At 44.0% G+C, this 22,473-nt stretch overlaps 1 protein-coding gene across 24 annotated transcripts; it reads right to left on the bottom strand.

Moving 5' to 3' along the window:
- Window positions 1–17,201: 17,201 nt before the first annotated feature.
- LOC127922304 (DNA-directed RNA polymerase II subunit RPB1-like) lies at window positions 17,202–22,355 on the bottom strand. Of its 24 annotated transcripts, none has more exons than XM_052505996.1 (4): window positions 22,202–22,355; window positions 21,942–22,038; window positions 21,262–21,838; window positions 17,202–21,229 (listed from the first exon to the last, which is right to left on the bottom strand). In XM_052505996.1, exons 1-4 carry the CDS (start codon window positions 22,353–22,355, stop codon window positions 21,071–21,073), a joined length of 987 nt encoding a protein of 328 aa, XP_052361956.1. In that variant the 3' UTR covers window positions 17,202–21,070. The 24 variants fall into 24 exon arrangements, with proteins under 24 accessions (XP_052361956.1, XP_052361958.1, XP_052361951.1 ...); XM_052505998.1 differs by having other exon boundaries at window positions 21,262–21,907; window positions 22,202–22,345; XM_052505991.1 differs by having other exon boundaries at window positions 21,262–21,884; window positions 22,202–22,345.
- Between the last annotated feature and the right edge of the window lie 118 nt (window positions 22,356–22,473).

Genomic DNA, 22,473 nt, shown 5'->3' with positions numbered 1-22,473 from the left:
GTGGCTGGAGAAGAACTCTATTTTTGAAAACATTGTAAAATCAAAACAGCCTGACTGGTGTAGGAAAGACGCCCTGTGAACAATTCTATGAGAAACAGTGACATACATTCTGAATGACCTAAAATTGTAAATCCCATATTTGTCTTTCACAGTCAGGCCAACCCAAGCTGTTCTGTGCAAGAAGGACTACTGAAGGCCCATTGAAACAGATAAATGAGTCTGTAAACTGAGTCAGATTCACAGATTCTTTTCCATTTGTTTTTGGTTTTCGCTCTCAATGTCAGACATTTTTTTAAATAGAAAAACAACTCAATTGGATGTTCTAAGTCCATAACAATTCTTAAACCACATCAGGAGACCACTTTTGAGGTCTGGGAAAAATCTAAGAAATGTTTTTTTTTTTTGTGTGTAGTTATCCTTTAGTTATCCTTGAACCACTGTGGTTAGCAATGGTTTCTTTAGCATATGAGATTGATTTTGCTAAACAAATGGACACTGGATTGATTCAAATAATCATGGTATCATTCGCCAGTGGCGGAAAAAGTACCCAATTTTCGTACTTGAGTGAAAGTAAAGATACCTTAATAGAAAGTTACTCAAGTAAAAGTAAAAGACACCCAGTAAAATACTACTTGAGTAAAAGTCTAAAAGTATTTGGTTCTAAATATACTGAAGTATCAAAAGTAAAAGTATAAATAATTAGAAATTCCTTATTTAAGCAAAGCAGATGGCACCATTTTCTTGTTTTTAAAATGTATAGATATCCTGGGGCAAGCTCCAACATCCAGCAATAATTTACAAAAGATGCATTTGTGTTTAGTGAGTGATCAGAGACAGAAGGGATGACCATGTGTGGTCTTGAAAGTGTGTGAATTGGACCATTTTCCTGCCCTGCTAAGCATTCAAAATGTAAGGAGTACTTTGCGTGTCAGGGAAAATGTATGGAGTAAAAAGGACATGATTTTCTTTAGGAATGTAGTTGTCATGAGTCCGACCGAGGGTGTCTCCCCTTCCCGGGCGGTTGGCGCTCGGCGGTCGTCGTCACCGGCCTATTAGCTGCCACTGATTGTTTTTCCTCTCCCTCCTTGTATGTTTAGTGGTAGCACCTGTTCATGATTAAATCAGCTAATTAGTTTGTCTTTATTAGACAGCCGGCCCGCCTGGTTGTTGTGCGGGATTATTGCAGTGTAACCTTCGGCTCTGTTGTTAGAAGTACGTGTTAGTGCCTGGTCGTTACTTTTTCCGTTGTACATTCTCATGCCCTGTGTTTGGGGCCGTTACTATTGTGAGCACCCTGGGATGCGTTGGCGCTATTAAAGACGCACAGCTTTGCACTCACTGTCTCCTGCGTTTGACTCTACACACCTACGACACCTGAAGTGTTACAGTAGTGAAGTAAAAGTAAAGGTTGTCAAGAATATAAATAGTAAAGCAATGTACAGATACCCCCAAAACTACTTAAGTAGTAGTTTAAAGTATTTTTGTAGCTAATTAACATTTAATAGAGGTTTATGGAAACGCCTTTCCGTCTATCAGAAGATGATTAGGTCTATCATTAGCATCGCTATATATTTTTCCTGTTCCTTAATTGTTTGAAACCTGGGTATTTTAACTTCATCTTGTGAGGCATTTCTTACATTGCTTCAAAGTAGCCCATAGCCAAAATCCCACCATAAAAAAGCATGGAGGCATGGAGGCAATTATTACGACTTCCTCAAATGCATTTTCTCTTCAATTGATTTTATTTTCAACTTAATTGTATTGGCTAGCACAAGGCATTATCCTAGTTATATTAGCATCCCATGATAGTTGTTGGATCTGTACATCTGTACATCTCCCTAACCAAAATAGAGAATAAAAACCTCTCTATGGCCAGGGCGTGACAGTACACCCCCCCCCCCCCCCCCCCCAAAAAGGTGCGGACCTGGCTCTAAAGGGGAGGGTCCGGGTGGGCCTCCTTTACGGCGGCAGCTCTAGTGCGGGATGTAGACCCCCCCTCTGACTCTGGTGCGGGGACCCTCGTAGCGGCCCCCGGACTGGGGACCCTCGTTGCTGGAGGCTCCGGACTGGGGACCCTCGTTGCTGGAGGCTCCGGACTGGGCACCCTCGTTGCTGGAGGCTCCGGACTGGGCACCTTCGTTTCTGGAGGCTCCGTACTGGAGACCCTCGTTGCTGGAGGCTCCGTACTGGAGACCCTCGTTGCTGGAGGCTCCGTACTGGAGACCCTCTTTGCTGGAGGCTCTGTACTGGAGACCCTCGTTGCTGGAGGCTCCGTACTGGAGACCCTCGTTGCTGGAGGCTCCGTACTGGAGACCCTCGTTGCTGGAGGCTCTGTACTGGAGACCCTCGTTGCTGGAGGCTCCGGACTGGAGACTCTCGTTGCTGGAGGCTCCGGACTGGAGACCCTCGTTGCTGGAGGCTCTGTACTGGAGACCCTCGTTGCTGGAGGCTCCGTACTGGAGACTGTCTCTGTAGGATCCGTACTGGAGACTGTCTCTGTAGGATCCATACTGGAGACTGTCGCTGGAGGCTCCGGATTGGAGCCCGTCGTTGGAGGCTTCTTGCCATGGATCATCACTGGAGGCTTCTTGCCATGGATCATCACTGGAGGCTTCTTGCCATGGATCATCACTGGAGGCTTCTTGCCATGGATCATCACTGGAGGCTTCTTGCCATGGACCATCACTGGAGGCTTCTTGCCATGGACCATCACTGGAGGCTTCTTGCCATGGATCATAACTGGAGGCTTCTTGCCATGGACCATCACTGGAGGCTTCTTGCCATGGATGATCACTGGAGGCTTCTTGCCATGGACCATCACTGGAGGCTTCTTGCCATGGATCATCACTGGAGGCTTCTTGCCATGGATCATCACTGGAGGCTTCTTGCCATGGATCATCACTGGAGGCTTCTTGCCATGGATCATCATGGTGCCTGACCAGTACGACGCTCCCTCCGATAAGCACTGAGTTGGCTCAGGTCTCCAACCTGGCTCAGCCAAATCTCCCCGTCTGCCCGCTCCCCAAAAAATTGGAGAGTGGCCTCCTGGTCTTTAGTGCCAGCCTTGTCCCCGTGTAATTCTTGCCCCTTTTATCAGCTGCCTCGGCCTTCCTTGCTGCTACGACCTGCTCCCATGGCAGGCGATCCTTTGCCATCCAGGATGTCCTCCAATGTCAAGTCCTCCTTACCACGCTGCTTGGTCCTTTGGTGGTGGTTAGTTCTGTCACGCTCGTCTGAAGAAGAGGACCAAAGCCCAGCGTGGTACGTGTTCATGATTATTTATTCAAACCGAACACTGAAACAAAATAAAAAAGTGGAACAAAACGAAACAGTTCTGTCTGGTGCAGACACAAAACAGAAAACAACTACCCACAAAACACAGGCGGGAAAAAGCTGCCTAAGTATGATGCTCAATCAGAGACAACGATAGACAGCTGCCTCTGATTGAGAACCATACCTGGCCAAACACAAAGAAATAGAAAACATAGAAATAAAGAAACTAGAATGCCCACCCGAGCCACATAATTTCTTGAACATTCCAAGAATATTGCGAAGAACTGACATAAACGAGAACCATGCTTAACAGTGTATCGAAACCACATTTGTCACACCCTGGCCATAGAGAGGATTTTATTCTCTATTTTGTGACAAATGTGGTTTCGATACACTGTTAAGCATGGTTCTCGTTTTTGTCAGTTCTTCGCAATATTCTTGGAATGTTCAAAAAATTATAATTAGACACATTAACATAAATTTGCTTTAAATTCCCTTCTCAGAACATGAAGAAAAATTTCCATAAAAATAACAAGAAATCTTTAGTAACCTTCAGAAACGTAAGAATGTTATTTAAAAACATATACATTCCATTCTCAGCATCATCAAAACTCTCTCTATCCTGTATCGTGTTAAGTGTGTTCAGGTGTGTTGGCCGCACCCACTAATTGGCCACACCTGAGGTTAATGAGCGATTGATTCCTTTGAAATTAGGTCTGTAGGGACTGAAATGAACAGCTTTGTATGTGTAAAAAGACATGGCCTGCTAGCTCCATTCTTCTGGTGCAGTGGACTAATTCTAGTGATAGAGAACAGAAGATCATAGGTTAGAATCTCACTGATGTCACGATAATAATAACATTTAAAAAAAATGTCATGCCTAAGCAAATTAATTTGTCCTAATGTATCTATGCTTGGCGATCAAAAACGTTAACCACAAATAAGATAGCAGTGTTATTAAAAGTCTCAAGGAAGTGAATCATAAACCTCCTAATAAATAACCTTTACATTTTGTTTCGATTGTTAAGAACATTTTCAATAGTAACCATAACGAAACTTTCAAAACATTTAGAGAATGTTCTCAGAATGTTATTTAATTACCTTCAAGTGACCTATAATTTCTGTTCTCAGAACGTTAATAAAACCTCCCAGGAAAACTTTCAAGGAACCAGAGTAAAACGTTCTCAGAATCTTCTTGCAACCTAAAAATGTACGTTACCAGAACAGGTGAAAAATGTACTTTGGTTCTCAGAATGTTTAACAACATTCAGTTGTACCGGTCAGGAAATGTAGGGTTTCGGTCCCAAAACCAAAGTGAATCCAAAAACATACATTCCCACAACTTCCAATGAACCAAATGTACTAGCTGGGGGAATTTTCAGTCGACGGTTATGTCTTCTGATCATGCACACACACATTGCACACACACACGCACACAAGCACACACACACAAATCCTCCCCACCGACACACACACCACCACCAAACCCCAGGGACGTTGGGGAACACATCCAGTGGCCACAGAGTAATCAGCAGTGGAACATGAATAAATAACGTGTAGAGTGGAAGGCCCGATGTCTTCAGAGGCCAGGGAGCATCTGTTGAGTCAATCAGTCCTGCTGGTCCTCTACAGAGCAAACACATCAGACAGGAGATTTACACCGGCATGGAAACACACAGACACACACAGACACACACACACACACACACACACACACACACACACACACACACACACACACACACACACACACACACACACACACACACACACACACACACACACACACACACACACACACACACACACACACACACACACACACACACACACACACACACACACACACACACACACAGAAACAGACACATACACAGATGGCCTGAAAACACACTCACATGGAGACGGATGCACACGGACACAAACCAGGGCGATTGCTCAAGAGTGTCTATCCATGTCCTGGGGATGTCGGGAAATACCTTCAAAACCAGCCACTAGTGGCAACAGCAAGCGTTATTATCATGAAGTCGACTTGGCTTTTGCTAGGGTGATGTGGATAGGGATGGATAGGATAATCCCATGACTCTAAGGATGTGTGTTCATTTTATATTTATTGTTCCTGTCCCAAACCTTAACCATTAACAATGAGTGCCTAAAGTTAATGTTTTAAACCTACCAAAAGCTTAACTCTTCACCTTCTAAATGTGGATGTCTGGAGCAACATTGAAATTGAACGTTTTGAGAAACGGAATGATACTGAGCAGGAGGAGTCAACCCAGTGTGTCAAAAACACTTTGACGTTTTACATTTAGAGCAATGTGGATGAACGTTTAATTATGCAGGGAGACTGTGCGAGATTGTTGCAGCTTGTTACACACCCCACACACAAGAACATTGACACATGCCCTCTCTCTCTCTCTCTTTCTCTCAATTCAATTCAAATGACTTTATTAAGAAACATATGTTTACATTGCCAAAGCAAGTGAACAGTAAACATTATACTCACAAAAGTTTCAAAAGAATAAAGACATATAAATGTTACGTTATGTGAGTGTTGTAACAATGTTCAAACGCTGAAGTACAAAAGGGAAAATAAATAAACATAAAAATGGGTTGTATTTGCTTATGGTATTTGTTCTTCACTGGTTGCGTTTTTCTTGTGGCAACAGGTCACAAGTTTTGCTGCTGTGATGACACACTGTGGTTTTTCACCCAGTAGATATGGGAGTTAATCAAAATTTGATTTGTTTCACATTTTTTGTGTATCTGTGTAATCTGAGGGAAATATGTGTCTCTCAAATGGTCATACATTTGGCAGGAGATTAGGAAGTGCTGCTCAGTTTCCACCTAATGTTGTGGGCAGTGAGCACATAGCCTGTCTTCTCCTGAGAGCCAGGTCTGCTTACGGCAGCCTTTCTCAATAGCAAGGCTATGCTCACTGAGTCTGTATATAGTCAAAGCTTCCTTAATTTTGGTTCATTCACAGCGGTCAGGCTTTCTGTCATGGTGTACTCTCTGTTTAGGGCCAAATAACATTCAAATAGTTATTAATTTTTTTTCTCATGATTTTGGTGGGTCTAATTTTGTTGCTGTCCTGTGCTCTAGGGGTTCTGTTTGTGTTTGTGAATAGAGCCCCAGACCAGCTTTTTTATTTATTTGATTAATGGGGCGGCAGGGTAGCCTAGTGGTTATAGTGTTGGACTAATAACCGGAAGGTTGCAAGGTACAAATCTGTTGTTCTGCCCCTGAACAGGCAGTTAACCCACTGTTCCTAGGCTGTCATTGAAAATAAGAATTTGTTCTTAACTGACTTGCCTAGTTAAATAAATGTCACCATTTTTAAAAAACTTTATTTAATTAGGCAAGTCAGTTAAGAACAAATACTTATTTACAGTGATGGCCTCCTGCGGGGCTGGGATTAAAAATAAATCAAATATAAATATAGGACAAAACGCATATCACGTCAAGAGAGACAACACAACACTACATAAAGAGACACCTAAGACAACAACATAGCAAGGCAGCAACACAGTATGGAAGCAACACAACGTAACAACAACATGGTATCAACACAACATGGTAGCAACACAACATGGTAGCAACACAACATGGTAGCAATACAACATGGTAGCGGCACAAAATATTGTACAAACATTATTGGGCACAGACAACAGCACAAAGGGTAAGAAGGTAGAGACAACAATATATCACACAAAACATCCACAACTGTCAGTAAGAGTGTCCATGATTGAGTCTTTGAATTAAGAGATTGAGATGAAACTGTCCAGTTTGAGTGTTTGTTGCAGCTCGTTCCAGTCACTAGCTGAAAAGAGGAGCGACCCAGAGATGTGTGCTTTGGGGACCTTTAACAGAATGTGACTGGCAGAACGGGTGTTGTATGTGGATGATAGATGCATTAGGTATCTCAGATAGGGGGGAGTGAGGCCTAAGAGGGTTTTATAAATAGGCATCAACCAGGGGGTCTTGCGACGGGTTTACAGAGGAGTATAGAGTGCAGTGATGTGTCCTATAAGGAGCATTGGTGGGAAATCTGATGGCCAAATGGTAAAGAACATTTAGCCGCTCGAGAGCACACCCTTACCTGCCGATTTATAAATTACATCTCCATAATCTAGCATGGGTAGGATGGTCATCTGAATCAGGGTTTGTTTGGCAGCTGGGGTGAAAGGGGAGCGTTTGCGATAGAGGAAACCAAGTCTAGATTTAACTTCAGCCTGCGCCTTTGATATGTGCTGAGAGAAGGACAGTGTACCGTCTAGCCATTGCTCCCAAGTACTTGTATAAGGTGACCACCTCAAGCTCTAAACCCTTAGGAAGTAATCACACCTGTGGGGAGAGGGGCAATCTTCTTACCAAACCACATGACCTTTGTTTTGGAGGTGTTCAGAACAGGGTTAAAGGTAAAGAAAACTTGTTGGACACTAAGAAAGCTTTAATGGAGAGCATTTAACACAAAATTTGGGGAGTGGCCAGCTGAGTATAAGACTGTATCATCTGCATATAAATGGATGAGAAGGCTTTCTACTGCCAGAGCTACGTTGTTGATGTACATTGAAAAGAGCGTGCGGCCTAGGATCGAGCCTTGGGGTACTCCCTTGGTGACAGACAGACAGACAGACAGACAGACAGACAGACAGACAGACAGACAGACAGACAGACAGACAGACAGACAGACAGACAGACAGACAGACAGACAGACAGACAAAGACAGACAGACAGACAAGATGGAATGGTCTAGAGTCAATAAAAATAGCAGACAACATTGCAGAATTTTCTGACTTTATACACTGCACTCTTTGTGAGAGGTAGTTATCATTTTAGCAAAACCTGAAAACCAGGCAAAGGCCCATCAGAGAAACACCAGATACATCAAGAAACCAGATTGCATACCTATAGACATCAAGAAACCCACAAGGATGGAATGGTCTCAAGAAACCAGTATCAAAAGCTTATAGACATCAAGAAACCAAGTCAATAAAAATAGACATCAAGAAACAACATTGCTTAGAATCAAGGATTGCTAATGGAATGACATCAAGAAACCAGATTGCATACCAGAGACCTTTCAAGAAACCAGATTGCATACAGTGACACTATCCATAACCTGCATACCAGTGACATCAAGAAACCAGATTGCATACCAGAGAGAACACTATAGACATCAAGAAAGCCAGTCAGTTGATTATTGAGTAGTTTTTCCAACACTTTTGATAAACATGGCAGAATAGAAATAGGCCTATAACAGTTAGGATCTGCTTGATCTCCCCTTTAAATGATGGACAAACCTTGGCTGCCTTCCAAGCAATGGGAACCTCCCCAGAATGGAGAGACAGGTTAAAAAGTTTGGAGATAGGATTGATGATGATAGGGGCAGCAACCTTAAAGAAGAAAGGGTCTCAACCATCTGACCCAGATGTTTTTTGGGGGTCAAGTTTAAGGAGCTCCTTTAGCACCTCGGACTCAGGGACAGCCTGCAGGGAGAAACTTTGTAGAGGGAGAAGCATCGGGGTAGTTGAGGTAGAAGGGGTGGGCGATGAGGAAATGGGCAAGGAGGCATGGCTCAGTCAAATAGGAATCCTGACTTAATAAAGTGGTGATTAAAACCTCTTAAAGATCTGCACTTTATATAAATGTTTGCCTAAAATGACTTACCCAAATCTAACTGCCTGTAGCTCAGGCCCTGAAGCAAGGATATGCGTATTCTTCATACCATTTGAAAGGAAACACTTTGAAGTTTATGGAAATGTGAAAGGAATATAATAGAATGTAACACAATAGATTTGGTAAAATATAATACAAAGAAAAAACTATCCATTCTTTTGTATTTTTTTGTAAAATCATCTTTGAAATGCAAGAGAAAATCCGTAATGTATTATTCCAGCCCAGGTGCAATTGAGATTTTGGCCACTGTATGGCAGCAGTGCATGTGCAAAGTTTTAGGCTGATCCAATGAACCATTGCATTTCTGTTGTATGAAGGGTGCCCAAACATGCCTCATTTCTTTATTAATAACTTTTCATGTTCAAAACTGGGCACTCTCCTCAAACAATAGCAAGGTATTCTTTGAAAAAATAGGTTTATTTTAGCTTTATTCAACTAGGCAAGTCAGTTAAGAACAAATTCTTATTTTCGATGCTGGCCAAGAAACAGTGGGTTTACTGCGTTGTTCAGGAGCAGAAGAACAGAATTTTATCTTGCCAGCTCAGGGATTCGATCTTGCAACCTTTTGGTTACAAGTTCAATGCTCTAACCACTAGGCTACCTGCCGCCACTTTCACTGTAATAGCTACTGTAAATTGGACAGTGCAGTTAGATTAACAAGAATTTAAGTTTTCTGCCAATTTCAGATATGTCTCTGTACTGGGAAATGTTCGTGTTACTTATAAACTCATGCTAATCGCATTCGCCTACGTCCATCCCTATCCGCTCAACCATCCCGTGGAAGGGAAACCGATTCCGAAGAAGTTTTAAAGAGCTCAACCAGGTGCTTCTTGTCAGTAATTACCACATCATCAACATTAAAGGACATGGGCAGCTGAGGATGATGTTAATGAGTTTAAGTATAGCCAATTGGAATATGTGGTCTGTATATTTTATCATTTCATTGAGGATACCATCAACACCAAAGGCCTTTTGGGTTGGAGGGTTTGTATGTTGTCCTATTCTCTCTCTCTCTCTCTCTCTCTCTCTCTCTCTCTCTCTGTCTCTCTGTCTCTCTCTCTCTCTCTCTCTGTCTCTCTGGCTCTCTCTCTCTCTCCATCCCCATTGACTAGGGACTGAAAGGACCTGACAGGACTGAGTATATCCCTCTAGTAATTTAATAGGGTCTCTATGGGAGAGTATAGGGATTACCTCAATTAGTGTTGTCACAGTGACAAAACCCCCCCTTTGCTCGCTTGGGCTCAAAGTTCAAAGTTGACGACAGACATGGAGGCTTAACCACCGGTGTCACTCCTAATGACCTCCCACTGTCTATCTGTCTGTCTATCTGTTTGTATCTCTCTTTGTCTCTGGAGACCTTTCCATCTCCTCTCCCTCTCTCTCTCCCTACCTACCTTTACATATGTGTGTGTGATCATGTGTTTGTTGTATCTCTCAGAGAGAGAGAGAGAGAGAGAGAGAGAGAGAGAGAGAGAGAGAGAGAGAGAGAGAGAGAGAGAGAGAGAGAGAAAGAGAGAGAGAGAGAGAGACAGAGACAGAGACAGAGAGAGAGAGAGAGAGTGAAGAACAAACACCATTGTAAATACAACCCATATTTATGCTTATTTATTTTATCTTGTGTCCTTTAATTATTTGTACATTGTGTATGTATGTATATGTATATATGTATATATATATATATATATATATATATATATATATATATATATATATATATATATATGTGTATATATATATATATATATATATATATATATATATAATATGACATTTGTAATGTCTTTACTGTTTTGAAACTGTTGTATGTGTAATGTTTACTGTTAATTTTTGTTGTTTTTCACTTTATATATTCACTTTGTATGTTGTCTACCTCACTTGCTTTGGCAATGTTAACACATGTTTCCCCATGCCAATAAAGCCCTTGAATTGAGAGAGAGAGAGAGAGAGAGAGAGAGAGACAGAGACAGAGAGAGAGAGAGAGAGAGAGAGAGAGAGAGAGAGAGAGAGAGAGAGAGAGAGAGAGAGAGAGACAGAGACAGAGACAGAGACAGAGACAGAGAGAGAGAGAGAGAGAGAGAGAGAGAGAGAGAGAGAGAGAGAGAGAGAGAGACAGAGACAGAGACAGAGACAGAGAGAGAGAGAGAGAGAGAGAGAGAGAGAGAGAGAGAGAGAGAGACAGAGACAGAGACAGAGAGAGAGAGAGAGAGAGAGAGAGAGAGAGAGAGACAGAGAGAGAGAGAGAGAGAGAGAGAGAGAGAGAGAGAGAGAGAGGGACAGAGTGAGAGAGAGAGAGAGAGAGAGAGAGGTACAGTACCACTCAAAAGTTTGGACACACCTACTCTTTCAAGGGTTTTTCTTAATGTTTTATATGTTCTACATTGTACAATAATAGTGAAGAAATACAAAATGAAATTCCAAATGTTATTTTAGATTCTTCAAAGTAGCCTCCCTTTGCCTTGATAACAGCTTTGCACACTCTTGGCATTCTCTCAACCAGCATGACCTGGAATGCTTTTCCAACAGTCTTGAATGTGTTCTCACATTAGCTGAGCACTTGTTGGCTGCTTTTCTTTCACACTGCAGTCCAACTCATCCCAAACCATCTCAATTGGGTTGAGGTCGGGTGATTGTGGAGGCGACGTCATCTGATGCAACACTTCATCACTCTCCTTCTTGGTCAAATAGCCCCAACACACCTCGTGTTGGGTCATTGTCCTGTTGAAAAACAAATAGTCCCACAGCTCAAACTAGATGGGATGGCATATCGCTGTAGAATGCTTGAATTGTGGCTTGAATTTTAAATAAATCACAGACAGTGTCACCAGCAAAGCACCCCCACACCATAACTCCTCCATGCTTCACGATGAGTACCACACATGCGGAGATCATCCGTTCACCCACTCTTCATCTCACAAAGGCACAGTGGTTTAAACCAAAAACCTCAAATTTGGACTCATAAGACCAAAGGACACATTTCCACTCGTCTAATGTCCATTGCTCGTGTTTCTTGGCCCAAGCAAGTATCTTCTTCTTATTGGTGTCCTTTAGTTTCTTTGCAGCAATTCAACCATTAAGGCCTGATTCAAATAGTAAAGTAAAGTACAGATACCCCAAAAACTATTGAAGTACTTTACACCGCTAGTCGTACCTTAGCTTTTCTTCACTTTGATAATACACACTGAACCTGTCTCATTTTTCTTGGTTCTACATGGTCTGCAGGACGAAATACAAATACTGTCATCTCTCTGTAGTTGTTAAACAACTGTGTTCTTCGTGTTCTGTGTGTGTGTGTTTGTGCATGCGTGTGTCTGTTTTTGCGTGTGTGTGTTTGTGCATGCATGCGTGTGTGTGTGTGTGCTTTTGTGTGCGTGCATGTGTGCGTGCATGTGTGTGTTTGCAGACAGAGGTGACAAGCAGACAGACAGGCTCTAATCAACTGTGAAAAAGGTTCCCCTTATCACCGCACCGCAATAAAGGCACACAAAGGACCCATTCTCCTGCAGTGTGTGTGTGTGCAGGGGGAATTTTGATTTTTTTTTTACCTTTATTTAACCAGGCAAGTCAGTTAAGAACACATTCTTATTTTCAGTGACGGCCTGGGAACAGTGGGTTAACTGCCTGTTCAGGGGCAGAACGACAGATTTGTACTTTGTCAGCTCGTAGGTTTGAACTTCGCAACCTTTTAGTTACTAGTCCAACGCTCTAACCACTAGGCTACGCTGCCGCCCCAGTGTAGCCTAGTGGGGCGGCAGGGGGGAAACAGGGCGAGAACAGGGGGAGAGCAGGGGAGAACAGGGGGAGAGCAGGGGGAGAACAGGGGGAGAACAGGGGAGAACAGGGGAGAGCAGGGGAGAACAGGGGAGAACAGGGGAGAGCAGGGGAGAACAGGGGGAGAGCAGGGGAGAGCAGGGGGAGAACAGGGGAGAACAGGGGAGAACAGGGGAGAGCAGGGGAGAACAGGGGAGAGCAGGGGAGAACAGGGGGAGAGCAGGGGAGGGGGAGAACAGGGGAGAGCAGAGGGAGAACAGGGGAGAACAGGGGAGAACAGGGGAGAGCAGGGGAGAACAGGGGAGAGAGGGAGAACAGGGGAGAACAGGGGAGAACAGGGGGAGAGCAGGGGAGAACAGGGGAGAGCAGGGGAGAGCAGAGGGAGAACAGGGGAGAACAGGGGAGAACAGGGGAGAGCAGAGGGAGAGCAGAGGGAGAACAGGGGAGAACAGGGGAGAACAGGGGAGAACAGAGGAGAACAGGGGGAGAACAGGGGAGAACAGGGGAGAGCAGGGGAGAACAGGGGAGAACAGGGGAGAGCAGGGGGAGAACAGGGGGAGAGCAGGGGGAGAACAGGGGGAGAACAGGGGAGAGAGGGAGAACAGGGGGAGAGCAGGGGGAGAACAGGGGGAGAGAGAGGGAGAACAGGGGAGAACAGGGAGAACAGGGGAGAGCAGTGGAGAACAGGGGGAGGGGGAGAGCAGGGGGAGAACAGGGGAGAGCAGGGGAGAGCAGTGGAGAACAGGGGGAGAGCAGGGGGAGAACAGGGCGAGAGCAGCAGGGGGAGAGCAGGGGAGAACAGGGGGAGAGCAGGGGAGAACAGGGGGAGAGCAGGGGGAGAACAGGGGAGAACAGGGGAGAGCAGAGGGAGAACAGGGGAGAACAGGGGGAGAACAGGGAGAACAGGGGAGAGCAGGGGAGAACAGGGGAGAACAGGGGAGAACAGGGGGAGAACAGGGGAGAACAGGGGAGAGCAGGGGAGAACAGGGGAGAACAGGGGGAGAGCAGGGGGAGAACAGGGGAGAGCAGGGGAGAACAGGGTGAGAACAGGGGGAGAGCAGAGGGAGAACAGGGGGAGGGGGGGAGAACAGGGGGAGAGCAGAGGGAGAACAGGGGAGAACAGGGAGAACAGGGGGAGAGCAGTGGAGAACAGGGGAGAGCAGGGGAGAGCAGGGGAGAACAGGGGAGAGCAGGGGGAGAGCAGTGGAGAACAGGGGGAGAGCAGGGGAGAACAGGGGGAGAACAGGGGAGAACAGGGGGAGAGCAGTGGAGAACAGGGGAGAGCAGGGGAGAACAGGGGAGAACAGGGGAGAACAGGGGAGAACAGGGGGAGAACAGGGGGAGAACAGGGGGAGAACAGGGGAGAACAGGGGAGAGCAGTGGAGAACAGGGGGAGAACAGGGGGAGAGCAGGGGGAGAACAGGGGAGAGCAGAGGGAGAACAGGGGGAGAGCAGAGGGAGAGCAGAGGTAGAACATGGGGAGAGCACGGGGAGAGCAGCGGGAGATCAGGGGGAGATTCACAGAAACAGTCGAAGGACAATAGCCAGACTCAACAGTGTGTGTGTGTGTGTGTGTGTGTGTGTGTGTGTGTGTGTGTGTGTGTGTGTGTGTGTGTGTGTGCGTGCGTGCGTGCGTGCGTGCATGCATGCGTGTGTGTGTGTGTTTGTAAAGGGGACCAGAGGACAGAGCTGGCTCCTGTCTGTATCCAGGGTCCCTCCTCAGAACCTCATTAGTCACGCTAAGTGACCTTTGAGGAGGTGAAGATAGATGGGGGATGGGACACAGCCAGAAAGCATATCTCACTTTCCATCTCCCTCTTTTCCCTCTCGCTCTTTTCTCTGTCCTGTCATTTTTCTGCTGTCTCTCTCTCTATCTCTCTCCCCTTTTCTCGCTCCTCCATCACGCTCTCACCCTCCTGGGTGGTTCAGTGGTTGAAGAGTTGAGTGAGCCCATACTGTTCAACAGGTTTTTATATATCATACACTACAGTACAGCATTGTCTAAGAATATATTTAGAGAATGTGTGTGCACTATATCAGAACTGTCAATGTATTTTGCTTCCTTTTAACAGGTTTTGGCAACCCTGTTATATAAATCCCAGATCCCACAGTAGAGTGTGTGTTATTGAATGGGTGTGGTGTGTGTGTCCCTTTCAGTGTGTCAGATATGCAGACGTTGTCTGTTTAAATCATCTCTCAACCACTCTCTCTCTCTCTCTCTCTCTCTCTCTCTCTCTCTCTCTCTCTCTCCCTCTCCTCTCTCTCTCTCTCTCTCTCTCTCTCTCTCTCTCTCTCTCTCGCTCTCACTCTCTCACACACTTTCTCTCCCTCTCTCTCTCACTTTTTATCTCTCTTTCTCTCTCCCTTTTCCCTGGGTAGTAGCTTCAGCCCAGGGAGACTGGTCTTTGTGTGTAGCCTGATTAGAGGCAGTGTGGGCTGGGGAGAGCTGTCTGCTGTGTTGGACTGTCTGGAACTCCTCCAGACATACAGTCAGACCTGCTGCTGAAGAGACAGGCTGGAATGTGGGAGGAAACACACACACACACAATTACCGGAGAAGGAAGGAGGACACCCACACAAACGCTAATGCTGCCTGGAGGGAAGGCACAAGGTGACTTAGCCCTCTGAGACAGATGCTTGTGTGTGTGTGTGAATTTGTGTGTGTGGTTGTCTGTATGTGTGTGTTTGCTATCAAATACTTGTTTGGCTATCTTATCCCTTAGATTTGAGTTAGTATTATAAATGTGTGTAAAGTGGAGAAGCTGTGTTTGTATTAATGTATATACAGTGGGGAGAACAAGTATTTGATACACTGACGATTTTGCAGGTTTTCCTACTTACAAAACAACAATCCAGAAAATCACATGATTTTTAAGCAATTAAATTGCATTTTATTGCATGACATAAGTATTTGATCATCACCAACCAACCAGTAAGAATTCCAGGCTCTCACAGACCTGTTAGTTTTTCTTTAAGAATCCCTCCTGTTCTCCACTCATTACCTGTATTAACTGCACCTGTTTGAACTTGTTACCTGTATAAAAGACACCTGTCCACACACTCAATCAAACAGACTCCAACCTCTCCACAATGGCCAAGACCTGAGAGCTGTGTAAGGACATCAGGTAGAAGATTGTAGATCTGCACAAGGCTGGGATGGGCTACGGGACAATAGGCAAGCAGCTTGGTGAGAAGGCAACAACTGTTGGCGCAATTATTAGAAAATGAAAGAAGTTCAAGATGACGATCAATCACCCTCGGTCTGGGGCTCCATGCAAGATCTCACCTCGTGGGGCATCAATGATCATGAGGAAGGTGAGGGATCAGCCCAGAACTACACGGCAGGACCTGGTCAATGACCTGAAGAGAGCTGGGACCACAGTCTCAAAGAAAACCATTAGTAACACACTACGCCGTCATGGATTAAAATCTTTGCAGCGAACGCAAGGTCCCCCTGCTCAAGCCAGCGCATGTCCAGGCCCGTCTGAAGTTTGCCAATGACCATCTGGATGATCCAGATGAGGAATGGGAGAAGGTCATGTGGTCTGATGAGACAAAAATATAGCTTTTTGGTCTAAACTCCACTTACCGTGTTTGGAGGAAGAAGAAGGATGAGTACAACCCCAAGAACACCATCCCAACCGTGAAGCATGGAGGTGGAAACGTCATTCTTTGGGGATGCTTTTCAGCAAAGGGGACAGGACGACTGCACCGTATTGAGGGGAGGATGGATGGGGCCATGTATCGCGAGATCTTGGCCAACAACCTCCTTCCCCCAGTAAGAGCATTGAAGATGAGTCGTGGCTGGGTCTTCCAGCATGACAACGACCCGAAACACACAGCCAGGGCAACTAAGGAGTGGCTCCATAAGAAGCATCTCAAGGTCCTGGAGTGGCCTAGCCAGTCTCCAGACCTGAACCCAGTGGAAAATCTTTGGAGGGAGCTGAAAGTCTGTATTGCCCAGCGACAGCCCCAAAACCTGAAGGCTCTGGAGAAGGTCTGTATGGAGTGTGTACAAACTGCAGTGTGTACAAACCTTGTCAATAACTACAGGAAACGTATGATCTCTGTAATTGCAAACAAAGGTTTCTGTACCAAATATTAAGTTCTGCTTTTCTGATGTATCAAATACTTATGTCATGCAATAAAATGCTAATTAATTACTTAAAAATCATACAATGTGATTTTCTGGATTTTTGTTTTAGATTCCATCTCTCACAGTTGAGGTGTACCTATGATAAAGATTACAGACCTCTACATGCTTTGTAAGTAGGAAAACCTGCAAAATCAGTAGTGTATCAAATACTTGTTCTCCCCACTGTACATATTGTACAGTATCTTATCATGAGAGTAAGTGTTTTACAAAGAGAAACAAACAAAAATGCCTTGGAGTTCCCATAGAGTAAACCATCTTACATAGTGAATGCCAAAATCCCATATATATTTTGGTTTGAAAATAAATGGCACCAATAAGATACTTCTTTTAATATACATTTCTAGTATATTTTATTTATTTATTTTTTGCAAAACAATAAAAAGTGTTTCAGTAACAGAACTACTTATAGTTGTATTGGTTAAAAACATAACTGCAGAAGTAAAAAAATGAATATTTTTCTGATTAAAGCAAAAGTGAGTTCATGTGCTCTGTCTCCATGTACGATTCCTGGTGTACCATATCATACCATAAAGTATAATTGAAGCAAATTACAACAAATAAAAAAAAAACATTTTTAATATGGAACATTTTTTCACTACAGCCATTTTACCACCGTTATTTTGTTCAATTCTGTTAGATTTGAATACATAAGTAAATACCTGGTAACTAGGGAACCGTACTAAAAAGAGACATATTTCTAGTTTAGTCCATAGTGTGAGTCTCTCTGTCTCTGGCTGTTGTTGCGTCCTCAAAGTCCTTTTCCCTCTTGCTTTTCTAAGATGTAGTTTCCTTCTCTCTCTGTTTCTGGTTTTGAGCAGTAGGCTTATTGTCCCAATGCAGGCTGCGCTGTACCACAGTCAGTGGCAGCATCAATCCATCCATAAACATCTTCTTTCAATCAATTCATCCATCCATGTCTTCTTTTTAAAATATTTTTCATATCTACAACCTATTTTTTTCCACAATTATTTAAAAATGTCCCCTTTAATCTACACAAAATAAGAAGCATGAAAAGACCATGGTAAAGACCATGATAAAGACCATGATAAAGACCATGATAAAGACCATGGTAAAGACCATGGTAAAGACCATGGTAAAGACCATGATAAAGACCATGATAAAGACCATGGTAAAGACCATGATAAAGACCATGATAAAGACCATGGTAAAGACCATGATAAAGACCATGAAAAGACCATGGTAAAGACCATGGTAAAGACCATGATAAAGACCATGGTAAAGACCATGGTAAAGACCATGATAAAGACCATGATAAAGACCATGGTAAAGACCATGGTAAAGACCATGAAAAGACCATGGTAAAGACCATATAAAGACCATGGTAAAGACCATGGTAAAGACCATGGTAAAGACCATGAAAAGACCATGATAAAGACCATGTAAAGACCATGATAAAGACCATGGTAAATACCATGAAAAGACCATGGTAAAGACCATGATAAAGACCATGTAAAGACCATGATAAAGACCATGGTAAATACCATGAAAAGACCATGAAAAGACCATGGTAAAGACCATGAAAAGACCATGGTAAAGACCATGTAAAGACCATGAAAAGACCATGGTAAAGACCATGGTAAAGACCATGAAAAGACCATGGTAAAGACTATGTAAAGACCATGAAAAGACCATGGTAAAGACCATGATAAAGACCATGGTAAAGACCATGGTAAAGACCATGAAAAGACCATGGTAAAGACCATGTAAAGACCATGAAAATACCATGGTAAAGACCATGAAAAAGACCATGGTAAAGACCATGGTAAAGACCATGAAAAGACCATGGTAAAGACCATGGTAAAGACCATGAAAAGACCATGATAAAGACCATGTAAAGACCATGGTAAAGACCATGTAAAGACCATGGTAAAGACCATGGTAAAGACCATGTAAAGACCATGGTAAAGACCATGTAAAGACCATGGTAAAGACCATGTAAAGACCATGGTAAAGACCATGGTAAAGACCATGGTAAAGACCATGTAAAGACCATGGTAAAGACCATGATAAAGACCATGATAAAGACCATGGTAAAGACCATGAAAAGACCATGGTAAAGACCATGTAAAGACCATGGTAAAGACCATGATAAAGACCATGATAAAGACCATGGTAAAGACCATGAAAAGACCATGAAAAGACCATGGTAAAGACCATGGTAAAGACCATGGTAAAGACCATGTAAAGACCATGAAAAGACCATGGTAAAGACCATGATAAAGACCATGGTAAAGACCATGAAAAGACCATGAAAAGACCATGGTAAAGACCATGAAAAGACCATGAAAAGACCATGAAAAGACCATGGTAAAGACCATGAAAAGACCATGAAAAGACCATGGTAAAGACCATGGTAAAGACCATGAAAAGACCATGGTAAAGACCATGAAAAGACCATGAAAAGACCATGGTAAAGACCATGTAAAGACCATGAAAAGACCAGCGTAAGGTGTTATTTGAATATTCCATAATGTTCCTGTGTAGGCTTGCAAAATTCTAGTAGGGCGATTCCATGCCAAGATTTTTGTTATCTCAGATTCTTCTGCCAATTCTCACATAGAAACATCATTGGGAGAACGGATGCTTCACATGCTTTTCACATTTGTATCACAATTTAGTTTTAAATAGCGATGAAAAAAAAACATATATATACATGTCTGTAATCTGTGAACCTTACATAGTCTTTGTGTCATTATACTCCTTGTGTGCTCTAAAACATAAACAAATACATGTTAATATCTCAAAAGTTTATATATTTTTATTTAAATTATTTTTAGCCATATAGTTAGGAACAATATACTTTTCAAACACGTGACATTTCCAGAGTGGCTCTCTGGTACCTTTGAAGATATGACCCATTTTATATATAGAATTTGACATCATAGGTCATTAACCAATCACAGCCCTCCTTTAGGATTGCACATTCAGCAAATCACCAGCAGAATACATTTTCCCATTCACTGTGTTGTTGATGCTCATAAAATATAGCAGAACTTAAACATTTGCAGAGAGCCCACTCGGGAAATGTGATGTACTTGTAGAGTATATTGTTCCAAACCATATGTCTTAAAATAAAGAAAATCTAAAAGGATATTCATATGTTTAATGTTGAATAAATGAATGTGACAAATTGTATTTCAGAATCTAGACAACCTCTATATGCTACAGCACACTATGAGGAGTATGATGACACCAAGGTGTGTATCGAGTGCGTTTCACAGGTCACAGGTCATAGGGTCTTACAGGAGGCATGAAGGTCTAAAAAGTTATTCAAATGATAAAAGCATGTCAAACATCCTTCCTCCAATTAAGTTTTTATTTGAGAATTGCAAGAACAATCTGGGAAGTATTTTTGGTCTATCCTGGCGTGAAATCTCCCAGTAACTCCCTAAATTCACACCATTTCTGGAAATCCTGGTAGGAAGATTCCTGGGATCAGAAGAAATGTGTGAATCCTCCGATCAGTATTTCTAGAAAACCTGAGATTATTGTGAATGTTAAAATTATTTTGCAACCTCTGTGTTTTCAGAAAATACCTGATCTAGCTCAGTCATGATTATGAGCAGAATGGCAAACTGTTTTCTATATACACTCTGGACAGACGGAGTTTTCAATTTCAGAGGCTCCTGAACTTACAACCTTTTTTACACATGGTGTGTGGCAAATTTTCTCTTTCCCCTTTTTCTCACAATCATTCATTCATCACATCTTGAAGCTTGCTCTACTCTAATGGCCGCATCCTCTCGAAGATTTACAAAACTATTCAAAGCACCACACTGCAAGCACTACTGCCATCTGTACGAAGTCATGCCATCATTTTTACTATGTTCCTCTGCTATCGTCATAATGATAAATTGATTGCTGTAAAATATACATGTGATTGTTTTATTTATAGGATATAAGAATTGAATAGTGTCTTGGAGGATCCCGTCACATCGTGTGTGATAAACGCTGAGTACAATATGGCAGGGCAGTAACACCAGCACCCCTGTATCAAAAATCTGTAGTAACCATCTCAAAAACAGGAAAGAAAATTAGTAGAAAAATATCAGCGAGTTATCTGTTATAAATTCTGAGATTCTTTGGGGCTCTCGGGGCAGGTATAACAGACAGAGAAGGTGCTACTGTATGGTAGGGCTAGCTAGTGAGTTAGTGAGTTAACAGAATAGGCTACAGGGGGGTGGGGGGGAGGTGGGTAGGTGGGTAGCAGGAAAGATATTGGGCCAAAGAAAGGTTCAATGTTTGTGCTAGGAAGCAAGCTGAGAGGTCTGGAGGGTGTTTGCTAGAACATGGTGGGATATGTGGAAAACTGGGGGAGACTGGGGGAGACTGGGAGAGAGACTGGGGAGACTGGGAGAGACTTGGGAGAGAGACTGGGGGAGACTGGGAGAGACTTGGGAGAGAGACTGGGAGAGACTTGGGAGAGAGACTGGTGGAGAGACTGGGGGAGACTTGGGAGAGAGACTGGGGGAGACTTGGGAGAGAGACTGGGGGAGACTTGGGAGAGAGACTGGGAGAGACTTGGGAGAGAGACTGGGGGAGACTTGGGAGAGAGACTGGGGGAGACTTGGGAGAGAGACTGGTGGAGACTTGGGAGAGAGACTGGTGGAGAGACTGGGGGAGAGACTGGGAGAGATTTGGGAGAGAGGCTGGTGGAGAGACTGGGGGAGAGACTGGGAGAGACTTGGGAGAGAGACTGGTGAAGAGACTGGGGGAGACTTGGGAGAGAGACTGGTGGAGACTTGGGATAGAGACTGGGGGAGACTTGGGAGAGAGACTGGTGGAGAGACTGGGGGAGACTTGGGAGAGAGACTGGGGGAGACTTGGGAGAGAGACTGGGGAGACTTGGGAGAAAGACTGGGAGAGAGACTGGGGGAGACTTGGGAGAGAGACTGGGGGAGACTTGGGAGAGAGACTGGGGGAGACTTGGGAGAGAGACTGGGGGAGAATTGGGAGAGAGACTGGGGGAGACTTGGGAGAGAGACTGGGAGAGACTTGGGAGAGAGACTGGGGGAGACTTGGGAGAGAGACTGGGAGAGACTTGGGAGAGACTTGGGAGAGAGACTGGGAGAGACTTGGGAGAGAGACTGGGAGAGACTTGGGAGAGAGACTGGGGGAGACTTGGGAGAGAGACTGGGAGAGACTTGGGAGAGAGACTGGGGGAGACTTGGGAGAGAGACTGGGGGAGACTTGGGAGAGAGACTGGGAGAGAGACTGGGAGAGACTTGGGAGAGGGACTGTGAGAGAATTGGGGAGAGAGACTGGGAGAGAGACTGGGGGAGACTTGGGAGAGAGACTGGGGGAGACTTGGGAGAGAGACTGGAGGAGACTTGGGAGAGACTGGGATAGATAGACAGGTGGGAAGTAGCCTGACTGCCAGGCTGTTTGTGTTATCCTGCCCAGCTCCCTGTGTCTCATTGACATGTTGGCTTGAACAGCAATGGAGCACAGACATATCTGGGAGCAGGCTAGATGGGAAAGCTAATCTGATACAAATAGGATACAAGTGACATTTGTGAGATATGAAGGATACATCTCCACAATGTCACTGGAAAACAGTATGATAGGTAGGA

Source organism: Oncorhynchus keta, unplaced genomic scaffold, assembly GCF_023373465.1.
Source record: "Oncorhynchus keta strain PuntledgeMale-10-30-2019 unplaced genomic scaffold, Oket_V2 Un_contig_2515_pilon_pilon, whole genome shotgun sequence".
In the NCBI taxonomy this organism is placed as follows: domain Eukaryota; kingdom Metazoa; phylum Chordata; class Actinopteri; order Salmoniformes; family Salmonidae; genus Oncorhynchus; species Oncorhynchus keta.
Note: the sequence above shows the minus strand (reverse complement) of the source record. Positions and strands in the feature narration are given on the sequence as shown.

Bases quoted from the DNA above. Each gene is read 5' to 3' on its own strand.
- LOC127922304 (XM_052505980.1), bottom strand. From the start codon at position 22,324: ATGTCAATGAGACACAGGGAGCTGGGCAGGATAACACAAACAGCCTGG. The intron at 21,885-21,941 runs GTCTCTCCCAGT...AGTCTCTCCCAG, and splicing joins CTCTCCCAAGTCTCTCCCAA to TCTCTCTCCCAAGTCTCCCC.